We start from the raw sequence: 21,292 nt of genomic DNA, 5'->3' as shown, positions 1-21,292 counted from the left end.
GATACGTCTCAAAGGGGTTAATTTTTTTCTCTTAGAAGATCTGTCCAAAATGTTTTTTTAAAACACGGTTAGACTTAATTTAAATTATTTTAAAATAAGCATTCATACCGGGGAAAATATATATTTTTTTGTTCTCTGTTCTCTTCTCTCAGGTGGAGGTTGAATTTTTCTAGATTGATTTGGAACATATTTATTGTTTAGGTTTTGCAAATTTCATCTCCTTGATTGTGTACTATGTTGTTTTCTTGAAATAAAATTAAGTATCTATCTATCTATCTATCTATCTATCTATCTATCTATCTATCTATCTATCTATCTATCTATCTATCTATCTATCTATCTATCTATAATGGACAGATGGATCTATGTAATGTTTTGTGGTTCATTTATTTCCATCACATACAGAGTTTGCCCTTTCAGTTTTACTTTTCGTGGTCACTCATATATTATTGTGACACTCATTTGTAACCCTTACTAGTTCCATGTAACAAATGTGCTTTTACAATGCTTTCTTCACAAAAATCTTTCGAGGCTCCCATTCCTGCAATATTAAATCAGAATCCAACCAGGTGGGAAAACATTGGCATATTAGAATTCACCCATTCTCATTATCTGAAAATAAAGCAATAGCAGTGGATATAGATTTTATATTTTATTGTATGTATATCATCATGTACTGTACAAACAAACAAAAAAAAATGACACAGGGAAATAAAAGGCATAGAAAAAAAATAAAGCCTTACTGTCATTGTGAGACTTTCCAGACTACACACTAATTGTCTCTCATATTGGTGAGAGGGCAGCTTGTTTTCTTTAAATAGCAAGTACTTCCTTTGTTAACCAACATAGTTGTGAACAGAAGGCCCTAAATGTATCTGGTAAATATATGTTATTTATATTCCTTACTTTGTATGTATGTCTCTCTATTATAAAAAAAAATCCTGTGGGAGGGAATGACTAGAAGACAATACGTGATCTTCCAGTCTTCCAGTTGTTCCAGTTGGATTGCTTTTGGCAGACAAGCATCCTGTGCTCCTAGCTCTTAAAACAACGACATGCGACAAGCAGAACAGGCAGCTCGCCAGCAGCAGAAAGGCAGCAGATGACCCGACGGCATATCCTTAGCGTGCGTTCAGCCACCACCCCCCCATTCACAACACGAGCAGCGTTATACGTCTTGCGAGATGTAACCACGCACTGGGCTGGAAATAAAGGACAAGTACATTATTGTTTTTACAAAAGTTTTTAAAGTAAAAGTGAAAATAATGCATATGTAACAATTCCCCTGAAAATAACAATCACTTTAAATTGTATATCTGGTAAACCAAACACATGGGGTGGACAAACAATATACTGTATATATATATATATATATATATATAGTAACAATAACGATCACAAGACATTGCAAAGGTTTGGGGCAGCCACCCGTATAATTGTTCCCGGCTGCAAAAGTACTTAATAATCAGTTCCATGTTCACACTATTCAGTCCAAAAGAGAACTAACTCAATATTAACAAGATGGCGGCTTTAAAGGCCATTACAAGAAGTGATGTCATCAGGACCGGAACCGGAAGTGACGTCGTTGACTGCTCCAGAGCCGGGCAGGATTTCCCTAGAATGGTCTGTAAGAGATCGAGAGGGAGAATTAGTGCACTTCGCCACCCCCTTGTCCGGTGTGGAATTACATGTATTCGAGCCCTTTAGTTGCCTCCTAAACACGCGTATGTGACAATATATATATATATATATATATATATATATATATATATATATATACTAACAGTCAAAAGTTTTAGAGCACCTCAATTTTTCCAGTTTTTCTTCAAATATAATCAGTTAAAATGCAATGAATGACTTAAAATGTGAGCAGCAAACTTCCAGAAGTTTGAATTTAAAGTTTAGGGTTAGCAAAAACTGAAAAATAATAAGAAATTTCAGAATATTACAAATGGGCCTTCTTCAGGGAGCAACTAATAGGTTACAACCTACAGATGATCTGTAGCAATTAAAGTAAACTAGGCCTTGCAAGTTGAAGCAAACAATTTGCACAGGGGTCCCAACTTCTGTTGATTACGTAAAACCCTCTGCCTGTCTTAAAGCAAAGTTGGAACCGACTATGTTACTATACCCTCTGAAGCACGTCTTGGCCAATATTCCAGTGATAATGGCAAGAAAATGGCAATTAATGCTCTGTTTAATTTAATTTGTTGTTAACCTTAGAAGTGTAGATATTTCATTTAGAGAAATTGCAAAAAAAAAAATGGTGTCCTACATAATCCAAAGGCAATTGGAAACTAGTAAAAGGTCTGGAAGACCCAAAATCACAACCCAATCAGAAGACAAGTTTCTGAGGGTCACCAGCTTGTGTGATAGGTGCCTCACAGCACACCAGCTTCAACCATAAACCTCTTTCATTTAAACAAGTCAATCTTGAGCTACCAAATCATATGATACACTGGTATACAATAATTTTGGTGCCAACGATGTCTGAACGGTTTTATATTAAGTTTATGGTGCTGATTAAGAATATGATTTTGGTTTTGCCAGATTGGCTCTAGTTTCTGAGATATTTAATAGTTAATTAATTAATTAACACAACACACTTGAAAGACAGAACTTTTTGGGTATAAACCAAGACTGGGTTGACAAACTTATACTGTAGCCGACTTCTTTCCTCTGCAAATTCACAGTTGAATTCTGGCTTCAAAAAGTCGCTTTTATAGCATTGTAGGCCTACAAATTGAAACAGAATAATTATATGGGATATTTCATTACCTAAGACACTGTTAAAGAGTCAAAGGACAGACCAAAAGCTATTGCATTTGTTATCACACACAAGTTGCTTTGGGGGAATGCATTATTTTCATGGATGTCCATTATCTCAAAAACTAGAACCAATTCAGCAAAAGTAATGGGATTTTTGAATTCAGCACCCTCAAAATACCCTAAATCCATTCAAATAACCTTGGCACCTGAAAATAAAATTGTTTTTGTAGACCTGTGAGTAAATTTTGGAATTGGCAAGAGCTCATGCTACTACACTATGATATAGTAGTCTGATCCTGTGTCAGTCATGAGTGATCTAAGAGTGAACCAAAAATAAGTAAAAGATCTTTGGATTTAATAGTAAACTAAATTACTATTTTCTGGCAAGTATTGAAATGGTAGCACCAACCTGTGCTAGCAGACAAATCAATCCAAGATTTGTCAGGTAATCCAACACAGATTTATAGATAGATTAGGAAAGGAACTATACAGATAGATACATAGATAGATTAGGAAATGCACTAGATAGATAGATAGTGTGAAAGCGTGCGTCCCGGACACAGACAGGCAGACACATTACAAGCCATCACCGCACGTTTATTTACACTCTTATTATTTACAAGTCACTAAGTGCACCGCCACCAACAAACCCCAACAGTCTCCCAAAGTCCAGGCTTCAACAGCCACTTCCTTCTCTTCTTCACACAACACACAGGGCCTCTCCTTGCCGCCTCCTCTGACCTCGTCCACCTCCTCACCCGACTCCAGCCTTGATTGTCGGGAGGCGGACCCTTTTATAGGCAGCTGATTGAGGGCCACACCCGGCCACCTGCCACAATACACCCCCGCTAGCTGAGACCTCCTGGGACCAGCGAACCATTCCGGGAGGACGGGAACCCCTCGGCGGCAAGCTGACACACTGTAGACTAGGGCCCGATCCTGTCAACAAAAAAGAAAAACAAGGGCGGAGGCGTTGCCCTGACGCAGCCCCTCGGCTCGTCCTCAGCTGGGCCAACGCTCTCGGCCCCGATCGGCACCCCGATGCTCCCTTTCTCGGCTTCCCAGCCCGAGCAGTCCATGCTCCCCGCCACAGAATCACCAGTGGGATCACGCTCTGTTTCCATCTCTCCAGCTGCGGGATTCTCCTCTGCCTCCGCAGAGGACGGCCCTTTGCGGGACACGCGCACCCAGCAGCATGTCCTCGCTTATCGGAGGAACTGGCTTCCCCAAGCCGCTTCCTCCGTTTACTTTGCGACGCCACAGCGGTTCGGATCTGCCCATTGTAAGAGGGCAGACCCAGCCCCGCTGGCGTCCGGAGCTTAACGGGGTCGGTCTCCCTTACCTTCCCCACTGTGCCTCTCCATCCAGGAGCTCCTGCAGTGCGCCGATCCTCTTCTGCCTGCAGCTCTCGATCCGACACCACTGCCATCCCTCCTGAGTCCAGCGTCCCCGCCCGGAGGGCACATCGCTCGGCAGGCGGCGACAGCACAAGGCGCAGCTGTTTTTGCAGCACCTGTAATATCGCCGCCAAGGAGAGAGAAGCAGCCGGCGGTGGGCTTACCTTGCGAGTAGTTCCACTCACCGACTGCTCTCTGTGGGCGCTTCTCTGCGGCCCACTCGGGTTTCTGTGAAGCACGGGACGGACATTCCCTGCTCTCGCCTCCGACCACTCACTGGCGAGAGAACAGGACACGCTGTCCAATCCCGTGCCTGTTACAAGGAGGGACTTCCTGGCGGCCATCTCGCTCTCCTCTCTCACAGGAGAGCGTCTCTCCGGGCAGCTCCGCTGCTGCTGCGGCTTCCCCAGCTGCAGCAGCTCGTTCCCGGCAGTGCCTCTTGTTGCTGCCGCGTCGGTGAGCCGCCCCTGAAATACAAAGTCCAAAACCAGGCCGCTAACGGTCCGCGACACTGTATTCCCCTGCGGGGTTGGGTGCACGCCGCCCCTGTGGCACGTGGGTGAGTTCGCCTGCTGTGCCGGGCTTTTCACAAACTTTTTTGAAAATGCAGGTCCCCACCTTGACCCAGGTGGAGCATCCTGCCGGCTACGCCACTGTGAAAGGGTGCGTCCCGGACACAGACAGGCAGACACATTACAAGCCATCACCGCATGTTTATTTACACTCTTATTATTTACAAGTCACTAAGTGCACCGCCACCAACAAACCCCAACAGTCTCCCAAAGTCCAGGCTTCAACAGCCACTTCCTTCTCTTCTTCACACAACACACAGGGCCTCTCCTTGCCGCCTCCTCTGACCTCGTCCACCTCCTCACCCGACTCCAGCCTTGATTGTCGGGAGGCGGACCCTTTTATAGGCAGCTGATTGAGGGCCGCACCCGGCCACCTGCCATGATAGATAGATAGATAGGTAGATAGATAGATAGATTGATAGATAGATAGATAGACAGTGTAGTCCTTTGTGTGTTTTATTCTTCACCCCTGCTGCTGCAGTTGCTGTTGTCATCTGACACCAGCCTTTTTATAACCAAAGTACAATAAAATAAAATAAAAGTAAGTTTTAATAAAAGCTATTTTCAGTATTATTTGTTTTAATATTGCATACTCCCTACTGACACGATCCGTGCACTGTACATATTTAGGAAGAATATTGTTAAAATAAGTCAAAAACACCAAGCAGTACAAAGGGTATTTAAAATTATTCTCTGTTCTGGAGTTTAAATGTAATATTTGAAACATCTTTAAACACCTCATACAAAAAAATTAAATTAGCAGTTTTTAAATGTGATTAGTGCCATTTTCTCAAAGACAAGTGTTAAACTGTTTCTCATTAATGCCTGCTACTGACTTCTACTTATATATCCACCTATTCCTATTTAAAACCTACTTTTCATGAATGTGGATGTAACTTTCATATCTGTGAGCTCATTGCTTATTCCCACCTGTCTCACTTGTACAATAGGATTCTTTCGTTTGCAGACACAATGCTACGACAGTATCCTTACGATTTCACAAAATATGCATTCAAATTGCTGTCTGAATGATAAAATACAGCTGTCACCTATAAAATCTACCAAAATCGTTACAGTTAATTTCAAAATTTCTTTTTAACAAACAATGCAACATCGGTGGCACAATAGCTCAGTGGTTAGTGCTGCTGCTTCACAGATCTAGTATTCTGGGTTTGAATCCAATGCCTGGGTGTTATCCGAGTGGAGTTTGCACATTCACCCATTTCTATGTGAGTTATCCTCCAGGTACTCGATGTTCACAAAGGCTTGCATGATAGGTTGATTAGCAATGCAGGTGTGACTATGTGTGAGAAAGGGTCATGTCCAAATTTGTTTCTTGCTATGTACTGATATAATGGGCGCAGATCTGTGTAACTCCTGTCTTGGATTTCATGTGTAAACAATTTTGAAACACAATTGTTGCCTTACTTTAAAAGGAATTGCTTGGTTATTTTATTTCTCAGGCGTTAAGGTACACACAGGCATTGTAATACTTTGCCTGCACTCCAACTTCATGGTCATATCTATAATAGGTATAAATATAGGCTAACTATAGTATAATAATCATGGCTATCTGTCTGTCCCTAATTTTTAACTGAAGACATTTATAAATGACATTTAATTAAAAAGAAGTAGTCCTGTGATACACAAGGGAGTGTTGGTATTGCATAAGAGTTGGATCCCATTTCAGGTCCTGGCTGGAGTGTCTTTGATGTACTGTATAATCAACATGGATTTTCTCTAACAGTCCAGTTTCCTTTCACCTTCTAATCATGCAAAAATTATCTATATGTGAGTATGCCCGGTGACACATTGGTCTCGTTTCTAGAGGTCATTACAGCTTTGTGCTGATTTAACCCTAAGAATTTGACTTTTTGCAGTAGTGTACAAGGAAAAATGCGAGTAAGAGTGACTGGATTGAATGATAGTGAAATGGACTTATCCATGTTTTTCTTAGCACAGAACATAACTACACATAGAATTGCATAGAGAAATAAAATAACTGAACATTAATTTAATACAGCATTTCTGACATATTTTTTAACATCAGACATTTTTTTTTAATTTCTTCCTTCTGCAAACCCACGCTTACGCAACCCTTCTGTGTCTCCTTAGAACTGCAATATAAGCAGCTCACTCATTTAGGCAGATGGCTATAGAGGGATACATGTAGATGAAATATCCAACATTTTTCATTCAAGTGCAAAAACAAAAGAAGCAAAAACAAGAATTACATCCAATATCAATAAGTTCAAAAAAATAATATACATTTTAGACTAAAGGATTAGGTTTAAGACAATGTAGAGAATCACCTTATTTCAAAAAGAATTTTATAATGCTGAGAAACACTGTATTATAAGAACAACTTGTAAACACAAATTGGGGTAAAACACAGTAAAATGGCTTTATTGTGAATTTCAATATAGCTTACAGCTTTTCAGTACTGTATTTATTTTGACTTCTCTCCTGTGCTTATATTCCCGAATGCCCTTTTTAATATTTTCTAATTGCTTTAAACATGGCAAAGGTGCTGTATAAATACAATTCACTATTATAATGTCCTTGCATTCACTTCTTCCAGAATAGGCTATGCTTGAACTTTATCCAGCAGGCTTGAAAAAGAAAAAATGAAATGATGATAGTTGTTGTTGTTGTTATTATTATTGTTATTATTATTATTAGCCTCAAGTAAAGCACAGTGACTCTCTATCCATTTTTGTGTAATAGATGCATTCCTCCATTGTATGTTATCAGTGCCAGCATCCTTGAATTCCCATTTATTCTTTAAAAACAACAGTCATGGTTTTTATCCTTTAACTGGCAGTTTTATTGTTCCCAGCCCTGGAGGTCTTGCCTATCTTCAGACTTCCCAACTCCCTCGGTACAGTCCTTAATATTCAGACAGGCTCTCCCTAGCAATGTATTTCTTCCACCATTGCTCCATGTATATTTCTGGAGTTTAGTTTCTTTAAGACAGCTCATACAACTATTCATTGTTTTATGTGAGCATCTATTGTTTGTTTTATCTCACACAGACTTTGGTTTTGGCAAATCACTTGTGGTTCTAATCCCATGATAATCGGAATACCATTGTGCTGTCTCTTGTGAAAACTGAACAATAATTCAAATGTACCCTTTGAGCAAATGTTATGTTGTGAGTTTATGGATTGGCTGTGTAAATACACACCCCATGCTGGAACAAGATTCTGAGGGATTCTGTGGTCAAACTTAGTCAATTACAAGGCCATGTTATTGTGCTTTGTAGCATGACATTCTCCTAACTTTTAAAATTGTTCTGAATTTTTGCATTTTCAAGATGCCTTTAAACAAAAGTAATTTTGGAATGAAAAACTGGTCCAAGCATATTTAAAAATATGGTGGCTGGAAATAACAGGCCCACGTAATCCAGGTTTAGATTTGCGATGGAATGCAAACTTTTATTCTACCTTCCAGCCAACTTAAACTGAGTTGCAGAAGCTCAGTGACAGGATATCTAAAAATATCCAAAGACAACCATAATGCTATGATATAAAAACATTTTTCTTTCATAAAGGCAACATTTGAAGAAAAATTATTATACTTCCTTCTGTTTATTTACATGCATCTGATCTTTTCCTATATAAGGATAAATCACAAATGTGACACACTGCTCTCTAGAAACCACTGAATGCAAGAAAGATTCTCAAAACACACAATCAGCAAGGTGCGTGACAGCCTCCATCTTTACAGCACACTGCATCAGGCACACAATATACAGTAATTGGTTACTTAAAATAGGCAAAGTGAGAGAGTTCATGAAAAGGGATCTGACAAAATTAATTTACCTATGAAAGACTGTGACTGGCTTTGTCTGCTGAAGCAGCAGAAATTCACATAGCTGTCAAAGCAGCACATTCACCATAAATCAATCAGCGTAGTTATACTTAAGATTGTGACGTGTGTAACTACCTAAAAATATTGCATTGAAATTAGTTTATGTAAACTTATTGTTTTTGGGCAGCACATTGGCGCAGTGGAAAGCACTGCTGCCTCACAGTTAGGAGACCCGGGTTCGCTTCCCAGGTCCTCCCTGCGTGGAGTTAGGTGCATTGGCGATTCTAAATTGTCCCTAGTGTGTGCTTGGTGGGCTGGCGCCCTGCCCGGGGTTTGTTCCCTGCCTTGCACCCTCTGTTGGCTGGGATTGGCACCAGCTGACCCCCGTGACCCTGTAGTTAGGATATAGCAGGTTGGATAATGGATGGATGGATAAATGTCTTGTATGTTTATGTTCATTTTCAATGTGGGTCCTTAAATCAGTTTTCTTATTAAATTTTGTTTTGCTCAGTTAGTACTGTAACTGCCTCACTAGGAGCTAGGTATTTTGAATGTTTTACAAAAAAGAATGGATTTATAAAATGTTAAAACTGAAATTGCAAATCTAGAAATGTTTTGGAATTAATAGAACAAAACACCAAGCTACGTAGTGAGCCTCAGGGTCTAATGACAGAATATTCATTTGTTGCTTAAGTGCCATTGGGTTAACAAATTCCACAGTTCGGTTCACACGTTGAGGTTTGCCTCACAGTTCAGTTGTTGTTAACACTTCTGATCTGTAAATAAACCAAAGTGCGAAGCTCAAATCTGCTTCCACGTATTGTCATCCTAAATGAGATGCGCATAATAAAAAAACATTCTTTTTTTAGAGCAACGAGAGTTCATATGTGTGGCAAAAAACTCTAAAAAGCAGAGAAGTTGAACACAACAGATACAAATAATAAGAACAGTAGAAGCAAAGCTAAAGCCAGAAGGTGGTGAGGCAACGATCAGCTCCAAGCTTCTTGATAAAAGTAGTAAGGCATCTTGCTTTGATGTGGCTCAAATAAAAACAAAAAGGAGTATGGCATCTTGGAAAGCAGGGCCGCACTTGCTGCTTAAACTTTTGGTGGAGTAATCTTTGGCAAAATTAACACTCACAGTGTTGTGCATTTGGTGTCCGTTCATGCTGCTGTCTACTGAACATGCTCTACTTTAAGTTACTAGAGTGTAAAATGGAACTCCCTTCCCTGTTAAGCAAATGTCCATGCATTACACTTTTCCTTAAAAGGTAACATCTGCATTTTGGAGCTGCTGAGAATCAACTGAGAAAAAGTAAATTAAATCTGGAGATAATCTGGGTCACACGGGTAAGGGTTGATTCTTCCTCACTGACTAGCTAAATTGGTGAGTAGTGTGTGCAGGAGTGTTATTTATGTATATAAATATGTTTTCCTGTAAGTCTTTTTTCTTTGGGTGTTGCTTATGTAATGCTGAGATCATGTAAGTGATGTACACCTATAGTGTGAATTGATGGCAGCGCAAGCTTTTAGGAATAAATAGGAGAATAATTAAACGTAACTAGGAACATTACACAGGAATCAGGAGCCAAACTGCCAAAACCAAAAAAACAAAGCCACACTAGGCAAAGATCAACAACTTAACCCCTAATTCTTTTCTTAAAAATGTGTTTGTTTGAATTAGTCTTTCCTTTTAGTATTTTAAAGTTCAGACATATGCTGCTTGTATTATTTTATAAACAGTTTTATATGTATATTTTATTTTATTAATAGTTTTTTGAGTCATGGATTTCATTTTTATGGTGTGTTTTTAATGCAAGTTATTTTTGCCAAGAATTTATTTATTTTTATTTTCACTTGTTTTCTGATTCGCATCACATGAATGCTGTCACTAAAGTTACGTCACCAGATGTGACCATATAAATGTGGTGGCAATTGATAGACATGTAAATCGTCGGTGGATACTCTACAAAAAAAAACTCTCAAGACTCTTAGTGATCATTAGTGTCTTTAAACAGTAGGCCCTAATGGTGGTTTTTGAACCCCATTTTTATCTTTGATTCTGTTCCCGATTTTTGTTTTCGTTTGTCTTCAAGGGTACAACCTCTACCTGTTTTTTTAATTTTGTGTTTTTCATGTTTATTCTGTGTTTGTGTGTGTGGTCAACTTTAATATCATGGCTGCCACGCTGTCAAAACAGATCCACAAAATAGTTATGCAATGATGTGACCAAATTAAAATTAAAATAAATTAAAAATTACAATTAAAAAAGATTTGTTTAAATGAAAAAAAGCAGGCCCTAACAGATTCCTAGCATTTGGGTGCTTATTGATGGTGCAAACCTGAGTAAAAACTCCCATTAAATTGTTCTGATTGCTAAAACTAAATGTGAAGAGTCCACATTTTTGAAGGGTTACAGGTGAATAGAACACAAATTTACTGTAATGAGTTAGGCATACAACATTATTTTTCAGTGTTTGGTATTTTTACTCTAAAGCCTTTAGCCTAAAACATTTGATTATTTTCTTAAATGAATGATTATAGAAGGCCGCCCATTTTTCTGCTGGCAGTTGTCATTTTCTGTATAGAGTAATTAGCTTTACTTTCATCCATTATCCAACCCGCTATATCCTAACTACAGGGTCACGGGGGTCTGCTGGAGCCAATCCCAGAAAACACAGGGCGCAAGGCAGGAAACAAACCCCGGCAGGGCGCCAGCCCACCGCAGGGCACACACAACGGACAATTTAGGAACACCAATCCACCTAACCTGCATGTCTTTGGACTGTGGGAGGAAACCCACGCAGACACGGGGAGAACATGCAAACTCCAGGCAGGGAGGACCCGGGAAGCGAACTCAGGTCTCCTAACTGCGAGGCAGCAGCGCTACCACTGCGCCACCGTGCCACCCAGCTTTACTTTCAGTGCTGGTATTTCTCTATTTGCCTGAAGCCCAACACTGGGCCAACATGCAATAATTGGAGTGACAGACACTTATACAAATGATTCTCATTCAAATTCATTTGCTTATTTCTGTAGCCTTTTTTTATTCTTACTTTAAAATTGAATGAGATATGGCAACCTTAAAATATAAAGTACAAAATCTAAAATAAAGACACCAACAAGAGGTAAAACAATGTCACATTACACAGTTTTTCCTGCGATTTTCCGTCTTAGACTTCATTTGTATAATCTTAGTCGGAGGCAGTCGGTGACATGCTCCCATGACCGCCACTCGTGTCGCGTGACTAACTCAGCAACTCAATCCAACTAGTCAATGACTCACTCTGTGTGATTTTTGCATTGTCAGAAATGTGGGCTCTGCATGCATGAGAGCTGGCAGCCAATGACTACTCATCCAGAAGTACAATGCATATAATGCAGTGACAATGAACAGGAAACAAAGGTGTTTTGGACCTCACAAACCGAAAAGACGCTTGAGTATCTGATGTTTTGTAATTTACATACCACTTTAGAATAGGAAAAAGAAGATAAAAGGGCAAAGACTGAGGTAAACCTATGGCACGGGCATCTGTTTCATCAGGCAGCATGTTATTTATTGTCTGAAAAATGGGCAAACATGCAGTTCTTTTGAAGTATACAACTGTGCTGGAAAGTTGTTATGTAGTTAAGTAATTTGACATGCCTAGTCTTATAAATTGACATACCCTGGCGACGGGATCAGCAACAGCAGCCATCAAGTTTGACATACCTTCTGGCTAGAAGTCATGTGATGTGACAAAGGTTTAAGAATGGATAAGCAATCAAGAATATATTACTATGAGAAGCACTATAAAAGAAAATAGATTGTATCTTTGACCTTTTGGCAATAAATGAATTTCTTTCTTTACCCTGACTTTTTTTGCTGTTGTGTTTTTAATTTTTATTTTCACTTAATGTTAAAATATTTCTGTTTGCTATGTGTACGTTGACCTTCACCTAAACCATCATGAAAACATTAATTGTGAAGGCAAGTTTCCAAACAGAGTCAAGCTAATGCTGTGAAAGTCTGACACTGTTTGCAAAAGAAGATGGGATGCCAAATCAATGGATGTGGGTGATGTATTTTTCTGACAGAAGACGATACCTGTAATGAGTATAAACCAGCTGTTTAAAGCATTTAAGAATGCATATTCTTAATAACAGCCCATTTGGAATTCAGATGCTATTCCGTAAAACAGGATATTCATGTGATATTGTTTGTAAAATGACAACATCATTACACTTTTTTTAAAAACTTTAAACCGTTCCCTTTAATATTTAGAAGTGTTTTTAATGTTTCTCCCTTTGTAGAGAAATAGCAATGGGGTTCACATTCAGATGCTTTGCTTCCCATGCTGTCTATCATTGTCCTGTATCTATGCACACATTTTGTTATTATGTGAACAAACAGAAGAAATCAATGGAGATAAAGATCTACAGAATGAGCTAGTCTACCTTCTGGATTAAAGAAAATAATGAAAATAAGGAGGTGTTTCCCTATACTAGTCTATTTGCTCTAATCAAAGTCATTTGTGTAGCTCAAATTTCATAATTCAGTATGCTCTAGGGTTGGCACGGTGGTGCAGTGGTGCACGGTGGTTCGCTTCTCGGGTTCTCCCTGCATGGAGTTTGCATGTTCTCCCCGTGTCTGTGTGGGTTTCCTTCAGGTGCTGCGGTTTTCCTCCCACACTCCAAAGACATGCAGGTGCATTGGCGATCCTAAATTGTAGTAATAGTGTATGCTTCGGGTGTGTGTGTGTGCCCTGCGGTGCGCTGGCGTCCTGCCTGGGGTTTGTTTCCTGCCTTGCGCCCTGTGTTGGCTGGGATTGGCTCCAGCAGACCCCTGTGACCCTGTAGTTAGGATATAGCTGGTTGGATAATAGATGGATGGAGTATGCTCTGGCTTAAGAATTGTGATCCTCACAACTGTCTCATGAGAAATAAAATTACAAAAATGTTGTTTCTGATTGGTTAATTTTCATAGTGTGACATTTAGAAAAAAAGCACATGGCAGTTTTCGAAAAGATAAACCATTTATATCTGTACATAATGAAAAGGATGTCACAAGCACTCCACCACTGGATCTCTTTGGATTTCAGTGTGTGTGGAGTGTTCTTCATTTATAAACATTGACTTCTATTTATTAAAAATAATCCTTCCTAAAGCAGCTAAAATTGATGCTGTTTTGCTTTCGAGGCAGTGATCAGAAAGATTATTTACACCACTGCTCTTTTTTTTTGTTATCTGTATACCTTCTAATGAGCAAAAGACCTGCCGAAAGCACAGATAGAAAGAGATGCACCGATCACTTCAGATGTGTGGTATGAAGAAGAATGAATCTATCAATTGTCATGTTATGTAGCACTGTAACAATGCATTATGCAAGAATGCAACAGTTTCAGATATGTAAATGAATCAGTGTAATAATAATAATCAAAAACAACAAATACAAATAAAAGTAAAACTTTCAGCCTTGACAGAAACACAAGGAGCTTGGATGCATACCTATGTGATGTTAACAGCATGTTTTTCTCAGAATGAGCTTTAGAAAGTTAACACTGATATAGTAGTAAAAGTTTACAAGGAAGGGTAATTGATAAAAGTTACAACACACAGAAATAAATCCATCTTGTGAAGCATTAGAACAATTAAAGAAACAGCGAGAGCTTAAACCTTCATTTGAATTTAAAGGCCGACTGAGCTGCACAAGTTCAACTTAATACGAGGGAATTTCTATTATGGAGCCAGAAATATACTGAAGAAAATGATCCTGTCATTCTGGTAAAGATGCTTATAAGAATTCCTGGCTTATGTCTTTCCAGTGAATGTTATACCCTTTGCTTTACAGATTATTATTGTTTATTCATTAAATTACTACGCCAACTCTTTCAGTGCTATGCCAGTTGATGCTCTGTGTAAGAGGTGAATCATAATGATGTATTATGTATCTATTTATTGTTTCTTAAGTGAAAATTTAATAATTATACATAATATAAAATTGTTCTAATTAGTATGCCTGCAGGCCTTAGGGTGAAGGTATTGTCCCTACAGAAATAGAATGTATTCTAATTTTCTAAAGGTTTTGTTGGTAACACCTGTCTTTAGTAATAGTAATGTGAATAAATTTGTTTAAATGGCTTCTTTTTTCTCCTAGGTGAAGAAAACCTATTGGCAATATTGAAAAGAAGATGGTGGAAGTATATGATCCTTGGCTTGATAGATATAGAAGCTAATTACCTGGTAATCAAAGCTTACCAGTATACCACACTGACAAGTGTGCAGGTAGGTCTGTCTTCATGAAGTGTCACTTACCTCCTTTTAATAATACTACTCAGAAGTATCTGGATTTTTAACAGGTTTGGTTGTTTCAGATTTGGTTGACGATCAACAGGGTGAGAGTAAGCGTAAAACGTGTTTTAGTAAAAAGTAGTTAATATTAAGAGAGTTTTCAAAGTGTCTGCGGAATCTGGAAGCTGTCAGTGTCTCTTGAAATATTTAAAAGGCTGCTTGTTCAAGCTATTCAGGTTCCAAATGTAGTAATCTGAGAATAAAAGATCATCACCTTTCCAAAATTTTTGGAGTCTATATCTGACAGAAAAATAAGCCACTCCAAGCTTTATCAGAACAAGACCAAACAGTTTTAGCTAGGATTAGCATGAAATAGAGACCCAATGGTATTGATTCCTTGTGTCTGATCAGCTTTATAGTCCTATAATGAATTCTGTGTCTGTTAGAAATGTTATTCCTTTGTTTCTGTGACAGTTTGCAGTCTGATTGGCTGACAATTGAACAGTTACTGCCTGGTTGATTTTTAAACAAAACTAATGCAGTTGTCTAGTGTGGTAGCGTAATGGTTATTGCCACTGCCTCACAACTCCACAGGGTTCAAATCCTATCTTGGTCATTGTCTGAATAGACTTTTTGGGCACTCTTCCCATGTTTGTGCAGGTTTTTCTTTAAGCAATCCAGTTTCTTCCTAAAGATAAGCAGAATAGATTGACTGGGGAATCTAAACTAATCGGTGTTGGTGTGTATGAGTGTTACTTGTGATGGATTGGTGCCAGTGTTCACTTCTGCCTTGTTCTTAACGCTATCGGGATAGATTTTGGCTCACTGCAACTCAAAACTGGAAAAAGGACATTGAGGAAATTAATGGATGGCCTATCACTGTGATGCTGTCCTTAACATCTTCTGCTGATGTAATATAGACTTATTGTAACATTCAAATTACTAGAATGGAATTTAGATAGTGGGACAGGAAATGTGATGAGAGATTTCCAAAGAGCAAGGATGATATTTTAGGAATTAGAGATAGAGATAGAGATAGATGAGAGATAGAGATAGACATAGTGGATAGATAGATAGATAGATAGATAGATAGATAGATAGATAGATAGATAGATAGATAGATAGATAGATAGATAGATAGATAGATAGATAGATAGATAGATAGATAGATAGATAGATAGATAGATAGATAGATAGATCCATCCATCCATCCATTTTCCAACCCGCTGAATCCGAACACAGGGTCACGGGGGTCTGCTGGAACCAATCCCAGCCAACACAGGGCACAAGGCAGGAAACAATCCTGGGCAGGGTGCCAACCCACCGCAGTAGATAGATAGATAGATACTTTATTAATCCCAAGGGGAAATTCACATACTGCAGCAGCAGCATATTGATAAAAAACAATATTAAATTAAAGAGTGATAAAAATGCAGGTATAACAGACAATAACTTTGCATAATGTTAACGTTTACCCCCCCAGGTGGAATTGAAGAGTCACATAGTGTGTGGGAGGAACGATCTCCTCAGTCTGTTAGTGGAGCAGGACATTGACAGCAGTCTGTCGCTGAAGCTGCTCCTCTGTCTGGAGAGGATACTGTTTAGTGGATGTAGTGGATTCTCCATGATTGACAGGAGCTTGCTCAGTGCCCGTCGCTCTGCCACAGATGTCAAACTGTCCAGCTCCATGCCTACAATAGAGCTTGCCTTCCTCACCAGTTTGACCAGGCGTGAGGCGTCCTTCTTCTTTATGCTGCCTCCCCAGCACACCACTGCGTATCAGACAACTGTCTGATAGAACTTCTGCAGCATCTTATTGCAGATGTTGAAGGTCGCCAGCCTTCGAAGAAAGTATAGCCGGCTCTTTCCTCTCTTGCACAGAGCATCAGTATTGGCAGTCCAGTCCAATTTATCATCCAGCTGCACTCCCAGGTATTTATAGGTCTGCACTTTCTGCACACAGTCACCTCTCATGATCACGGGGTCCAGGAGGGGCATGGGTCTCCTAAAATCCACCACCAGCTCCTTGGTTTTGCTGGTGTTCAGGTGTAGGTGGTTTGAGTTGCACCATTTAGCAAAGTCCTTGATTAGGTTCCTATACTCCTCCTCCTGCCCACTCCTGATGCAGCTCACGATAGCAGTGTCGTCAGTGAACTTTTGCATGTGGCAGAACTCCGATGTATATAGGCTGAACAGGACCGGAGAAAGTACAGTCCTCTGTGGTGCTCCTGTGTTGCTGACCACAATGTCAGACCTGCAGTTCCCGAGACGCACATACTGAGGTCTGTCTGTAAGATAGTTCACGATCCACGCCACCAGGTATGAATCTACTCCCATCTCTGTCAGCTTGTCTTCTTTTGTAATTGTAATTTTTCAATTGTATTCATTACCAATTTTGAACTGACACCTACTGCATAAATGGAAGAAAGAAAGAAGGACCCATGTCCAATGTAGCTTCTAGTAAATATCGATAACACTGTCAGAATACCTAGAACTGCTTAAGCTGTACCATGAATAATGTGAAGTTTTCATTGTAATTCTGTCCTATTTACAGAAGATTTTGTTCATCTCCTTATAGAGTAGCTTTAAGTGCATCTAACACATAGTTGTAGGACAAATGGAGTTAAGTGGCAAGGTTAAAGATGAACAGCAGGTAATCTAATAAAATGGGATATAATGATTTGATAAATGTATAAAAGAGGCAATTGATACATAGTAAATAGTAAAATAGGTGTGTGATTAATCATTTATTATTTTATATTGTGCTGCTTCATGCTGAATACCCTCACACCATGCTTCTTCTAATTAGACATAGGGCAATATGAACATACTTAGATATGCTAATAGCCAAATTGATGAATATTTTTGAACATAGATAATAATACATAAGATAAGTCCAACATTTTACAGTTTTCAGATGGAATCTCTCATTGCAAACCATGCCATGTAGCATTGTGTATGTACACATTTAATTGTTAAATTAAAATAAATGTTTAATGTTGAACATAAATTGTGTTCTGTCCTTCACTTCGGGCATACTATACACTAATATGAGGTGAATTAATTGGCCCATAAAAAATTAATAAATAAAAAAATTAATAAATAATGCCATACAGCATTTGGATGTTTGTTTTATTTCATGTTTGGGATGCCTACTGGATGGAGTTTTCATGTTCTTCTTGTGTTATTATCAAATGCTGCATTAAAACACACCACAGACTGTTTAAGAGCAGCATTTTAGGAACAGTCCATCCTTCTAGCTTCTTAACTTATCCATTCCAGTTGTGGGGTTTGGGATCCTTCCTTGTGCCCAGGGCTGTTAGTGTAAGCACATTGTGATAGAGAAAAATAAAAATTATGAAATCATTTTGGCGTGGAAACTGGGAGCACAATAAAGGCTCCTAGCACACATGCAAAGCTAAGTTAAAGAGTAGTGGCTTTAAACTGGTTCCAGCTTTTGTTGACAAGGATGCTCCAGCATGTGAAAACATAAGAAGAGGAGAAACTGAGATCTTCTTACATCTTACTGTCCAGTGACGACAGGAGCGGATGTACCATCAGGGCCTCCTGGGTACACACCCGGGGGCCCGCTATAGCAAGAGGCCTTTTTGCTAATGCCACCCCCACTCCATGAAACAATCAAGTTTCTGTGACTCAAAATGACCAAGGGGGATGAGGCATGATGAAGTAATCAAGTCTCATGTCAAAATCAACAGTGAGAAATGGCAAGCTGCTTTAAACAACAACCAGGTGTCTGTGTGCTGCCTTGCAAAAAGTATGATCAGCTCTAAGTCACCCAGGGGCCCGTCGGAGGCTTAATCCAGCCTTGGGCGACAGAATGTTTAAGTGCTGCTAGCCCTATATGAATGAATTTGGGCCTATTCTAGAGTGTTCCAAGGAATGGACAGTTGGCCTGTTCAAGGATGGTTCCAAGAGCATTGCACAGAGTGAACTGATTTAAGCAATCAACAGATACATTTTGCAACGTCTTTTGCTTTTTCCATATTGTACATACAGTAACTTTGCCAAACATTGCAATTTTAGCAAAGGAAAAAGAGGATCAATGCAAGACACTTGGGGTTTGGGCAAAATACATTGACTGAATAATTATCAATATTTTTATAGAAGTGTTTGATAGACAGAAAATGACAGTCCGATCGTTGAAGTCTGACAGAGGTCTGTTTTCTTTATGCCATGGAACGCTGCCTACATAATTAAGCAGCATAAAGCAGCATTAAATGGCTCAACACGATTGGAGGAAATTGTTCAGGACTGCTTTGTACATAGCCTATTGTTTGTGCAGTTGCACAATGGCAGTGAGTGAAGGGGTTTTGAGGGGAAGATAATAGCCTGTCATATGAATACACAGGCAGTTCCTTAGAGGCCGTGTTCTTTCATCTCATGGAGAAAAAATAATGACACCTTTCATTGAAGTTAATGTGAGAAAAGTCAATTGGGAGTGACTCAGATCTTCGGCGAGGAAAGTCTCCGTTTTAGTGCTGCTTTGTTATTTTACGTGGTGGGGGTGAGGGAGCTTGCAGTTCTAATACTTACAGATTTGAAATAAACAACATTAGGGTTCTACAGTTCTCAGAAGCTTCTGCAACTGAGACTGGGAACATCTATAAAGACGTGTAAATTGTGAAAGGAACAATTACTGATCCACACGGACTTGAATTCTGCAATTGGTGTTTGTTTAATACATGATTTCTATGCTCCTCTTGTTCTTGTGTGTGTGTGGTTTTATACAGCTGTCTACAAAGATATCCAGTTGTTTTAGGGTTAGGGTTAGGGTTAGGGTCTTATTAGTCTTATTTTTGTGATTTTTTTTTTTTAAGATTTGCACATGGAATTACAATTAATAAATATTAAAAGACAGTAGGGAAATGATGTCTAACACCACTGTGCTGCTTGTTACTAATAGACTGGCTTTGAATCTTGGCACAGTCACTGACTGTGTGGCTAGTTTTTCCATGTCTGTATGGGTTTTCTCTAAGTACTCTGGTTGTACTCCATTCTGCCATTAACACACAGGATAGGTTGATGAGCAGCTCTAAGTAGCCCAGTACAAGTGAGCGTCAGTCTGTGCTTGAGAGTGCCCTAGCAGAGGCCAGGTGCCATGTCCATGGTTGGTTTCTGCCTTGTGAGCAATGGGGCTACAAAGAGGCTGTGGGACCCTGAAACGGGAAAAGTTGATGAAAATGAAAAGGATGGTAAGCAATAAATAAATCATAATGTATGATGATGCTGGTGCTGTCGATCTGTCTGTCTGTCTATCCATCCATCATTCCCTCTCTCCCTCATATTTTACCTTTTCTATGTTTCTTAGTATCATTTTTGCTTGTATTTTGCTGCTTGTGCATTTCATTTTTTAATTCTACATTTTGCATTTCATTGCATCAGTCAATGCCAGGAGGCAGCATTTCATCTTCCATCAACCAACCAGCACCATATGAGGCTATTACAGCCATCTGTTGAAACACATAGTGACTTTGAAAGGTGCAGGTGTGAACTGTAATTTAAATGTTAATGATAATTTTAGATTATGGGCCTGCATTGTAAAATATGTCCTCCATCTGTGCCAAATTGTATACTTAATTGAGAAAGCAGTTTTTTCGCATTATTTTACATAAACAATAAAGCATATAAAGTATGTAGGTGGTAGATCATTATCATGTTGCTAAAACTAGGAAAGAAGCAAAGTGTTAGAATGAATATGAATGTTGCAAATGATCACAAATGTGCAAGCTCAAACCTTTATTTAGAATGTTAAATCTGAAAGCTCTTGCAGATTAATTAAGGCTGCTATAAATACTTTGAAATAAGCATACCAATGGAAAACACAATGGAATAAACTTTCTTAACATCACTAAAGTACACACAGAAATGAAAAGTGAATAACTTCTTTGCAGTTTTAGCAGGTCTAATTGTTGGTTGAAAGAGTGCTAAATGGGGAAAGTGCAGTTGAATTTTGTGATGTCAACTTCTCTTTGATTACATGGTGATTGGACCAGAACTATTGCTACATAAACTGCATGTGGACATACAGTAGTTGGTATTTTCAATCCATCTGTCCATGCATTTCCTACACCCAGTTAGTCTAATGTTATATTGTGGCATACCGAACCATTTCTGGGATATACACTCATCTGTCATTGGGAAAACTCACATACACACCTTTCACTGATTCAGGGCCAATTAAAAATCATGGTTTGCCTTTAGTGTGTGAGGAAAAAACAGTAGACTCCACATAGAGTGTGACTCAGTCAAGATTTGAACATATGAAACCATAAGACAGCAATGCTATCACTGTGCCAGCCTGCAGAAGATGTCTGCCTGATTTAAACAGTGCAGGTTTTTTTTGACGTTGAGTTATTCTTGGTGCAATATACACTATACGCATTAGGAATCTGCCCAATAAGTCATACCAGGCTACCTTTAGTTTAAAGGTGGCTGAATATGAGAGAGTTAT

At 39.1% G+C, this 21,292-nt stretch overlaps 1 protein-coding gene across 1 annotated transcript in view; it reads left to right on the top strand.

Moving 5' to 3' along the window:
- Positions 1-21,292, top strand: part of slc35f1 (solute carrier family 35 member F1) — a 411,129-nt gene that overhangs the window by 286,738 nt on the left and 103,099 nt on the right. Inside the window, exon 3 of the mRNA XM_028797802.2 lies at positions 14,687-14,814. Within this exon, the coding sequence (XP_028653635.1) occupies positions 14,687-14,814 (128 nt within the window). The remainder of the gene's footprint in view (positions 1-14,686; positions 14,815-21,292) is intronic.

The sequence above is a fragment of the Erpetoichthys calabaricus genome, chromosome 3, assembly GCF_900747795.2.
Source record: "Erpetoichthys calabaricus chromosome 3, fErpCal1.3, whole genome shotgun sequence".
NCBI lineage: Eukaryota > Metazoa > Chordata > Cladistia > Polypteriformes > Polypteridae > Erpetoichthys > Erpetoichthys calabaricus.
This window is presented reverse-complemented; position numbering and strand designations above follow the sequence as displayed.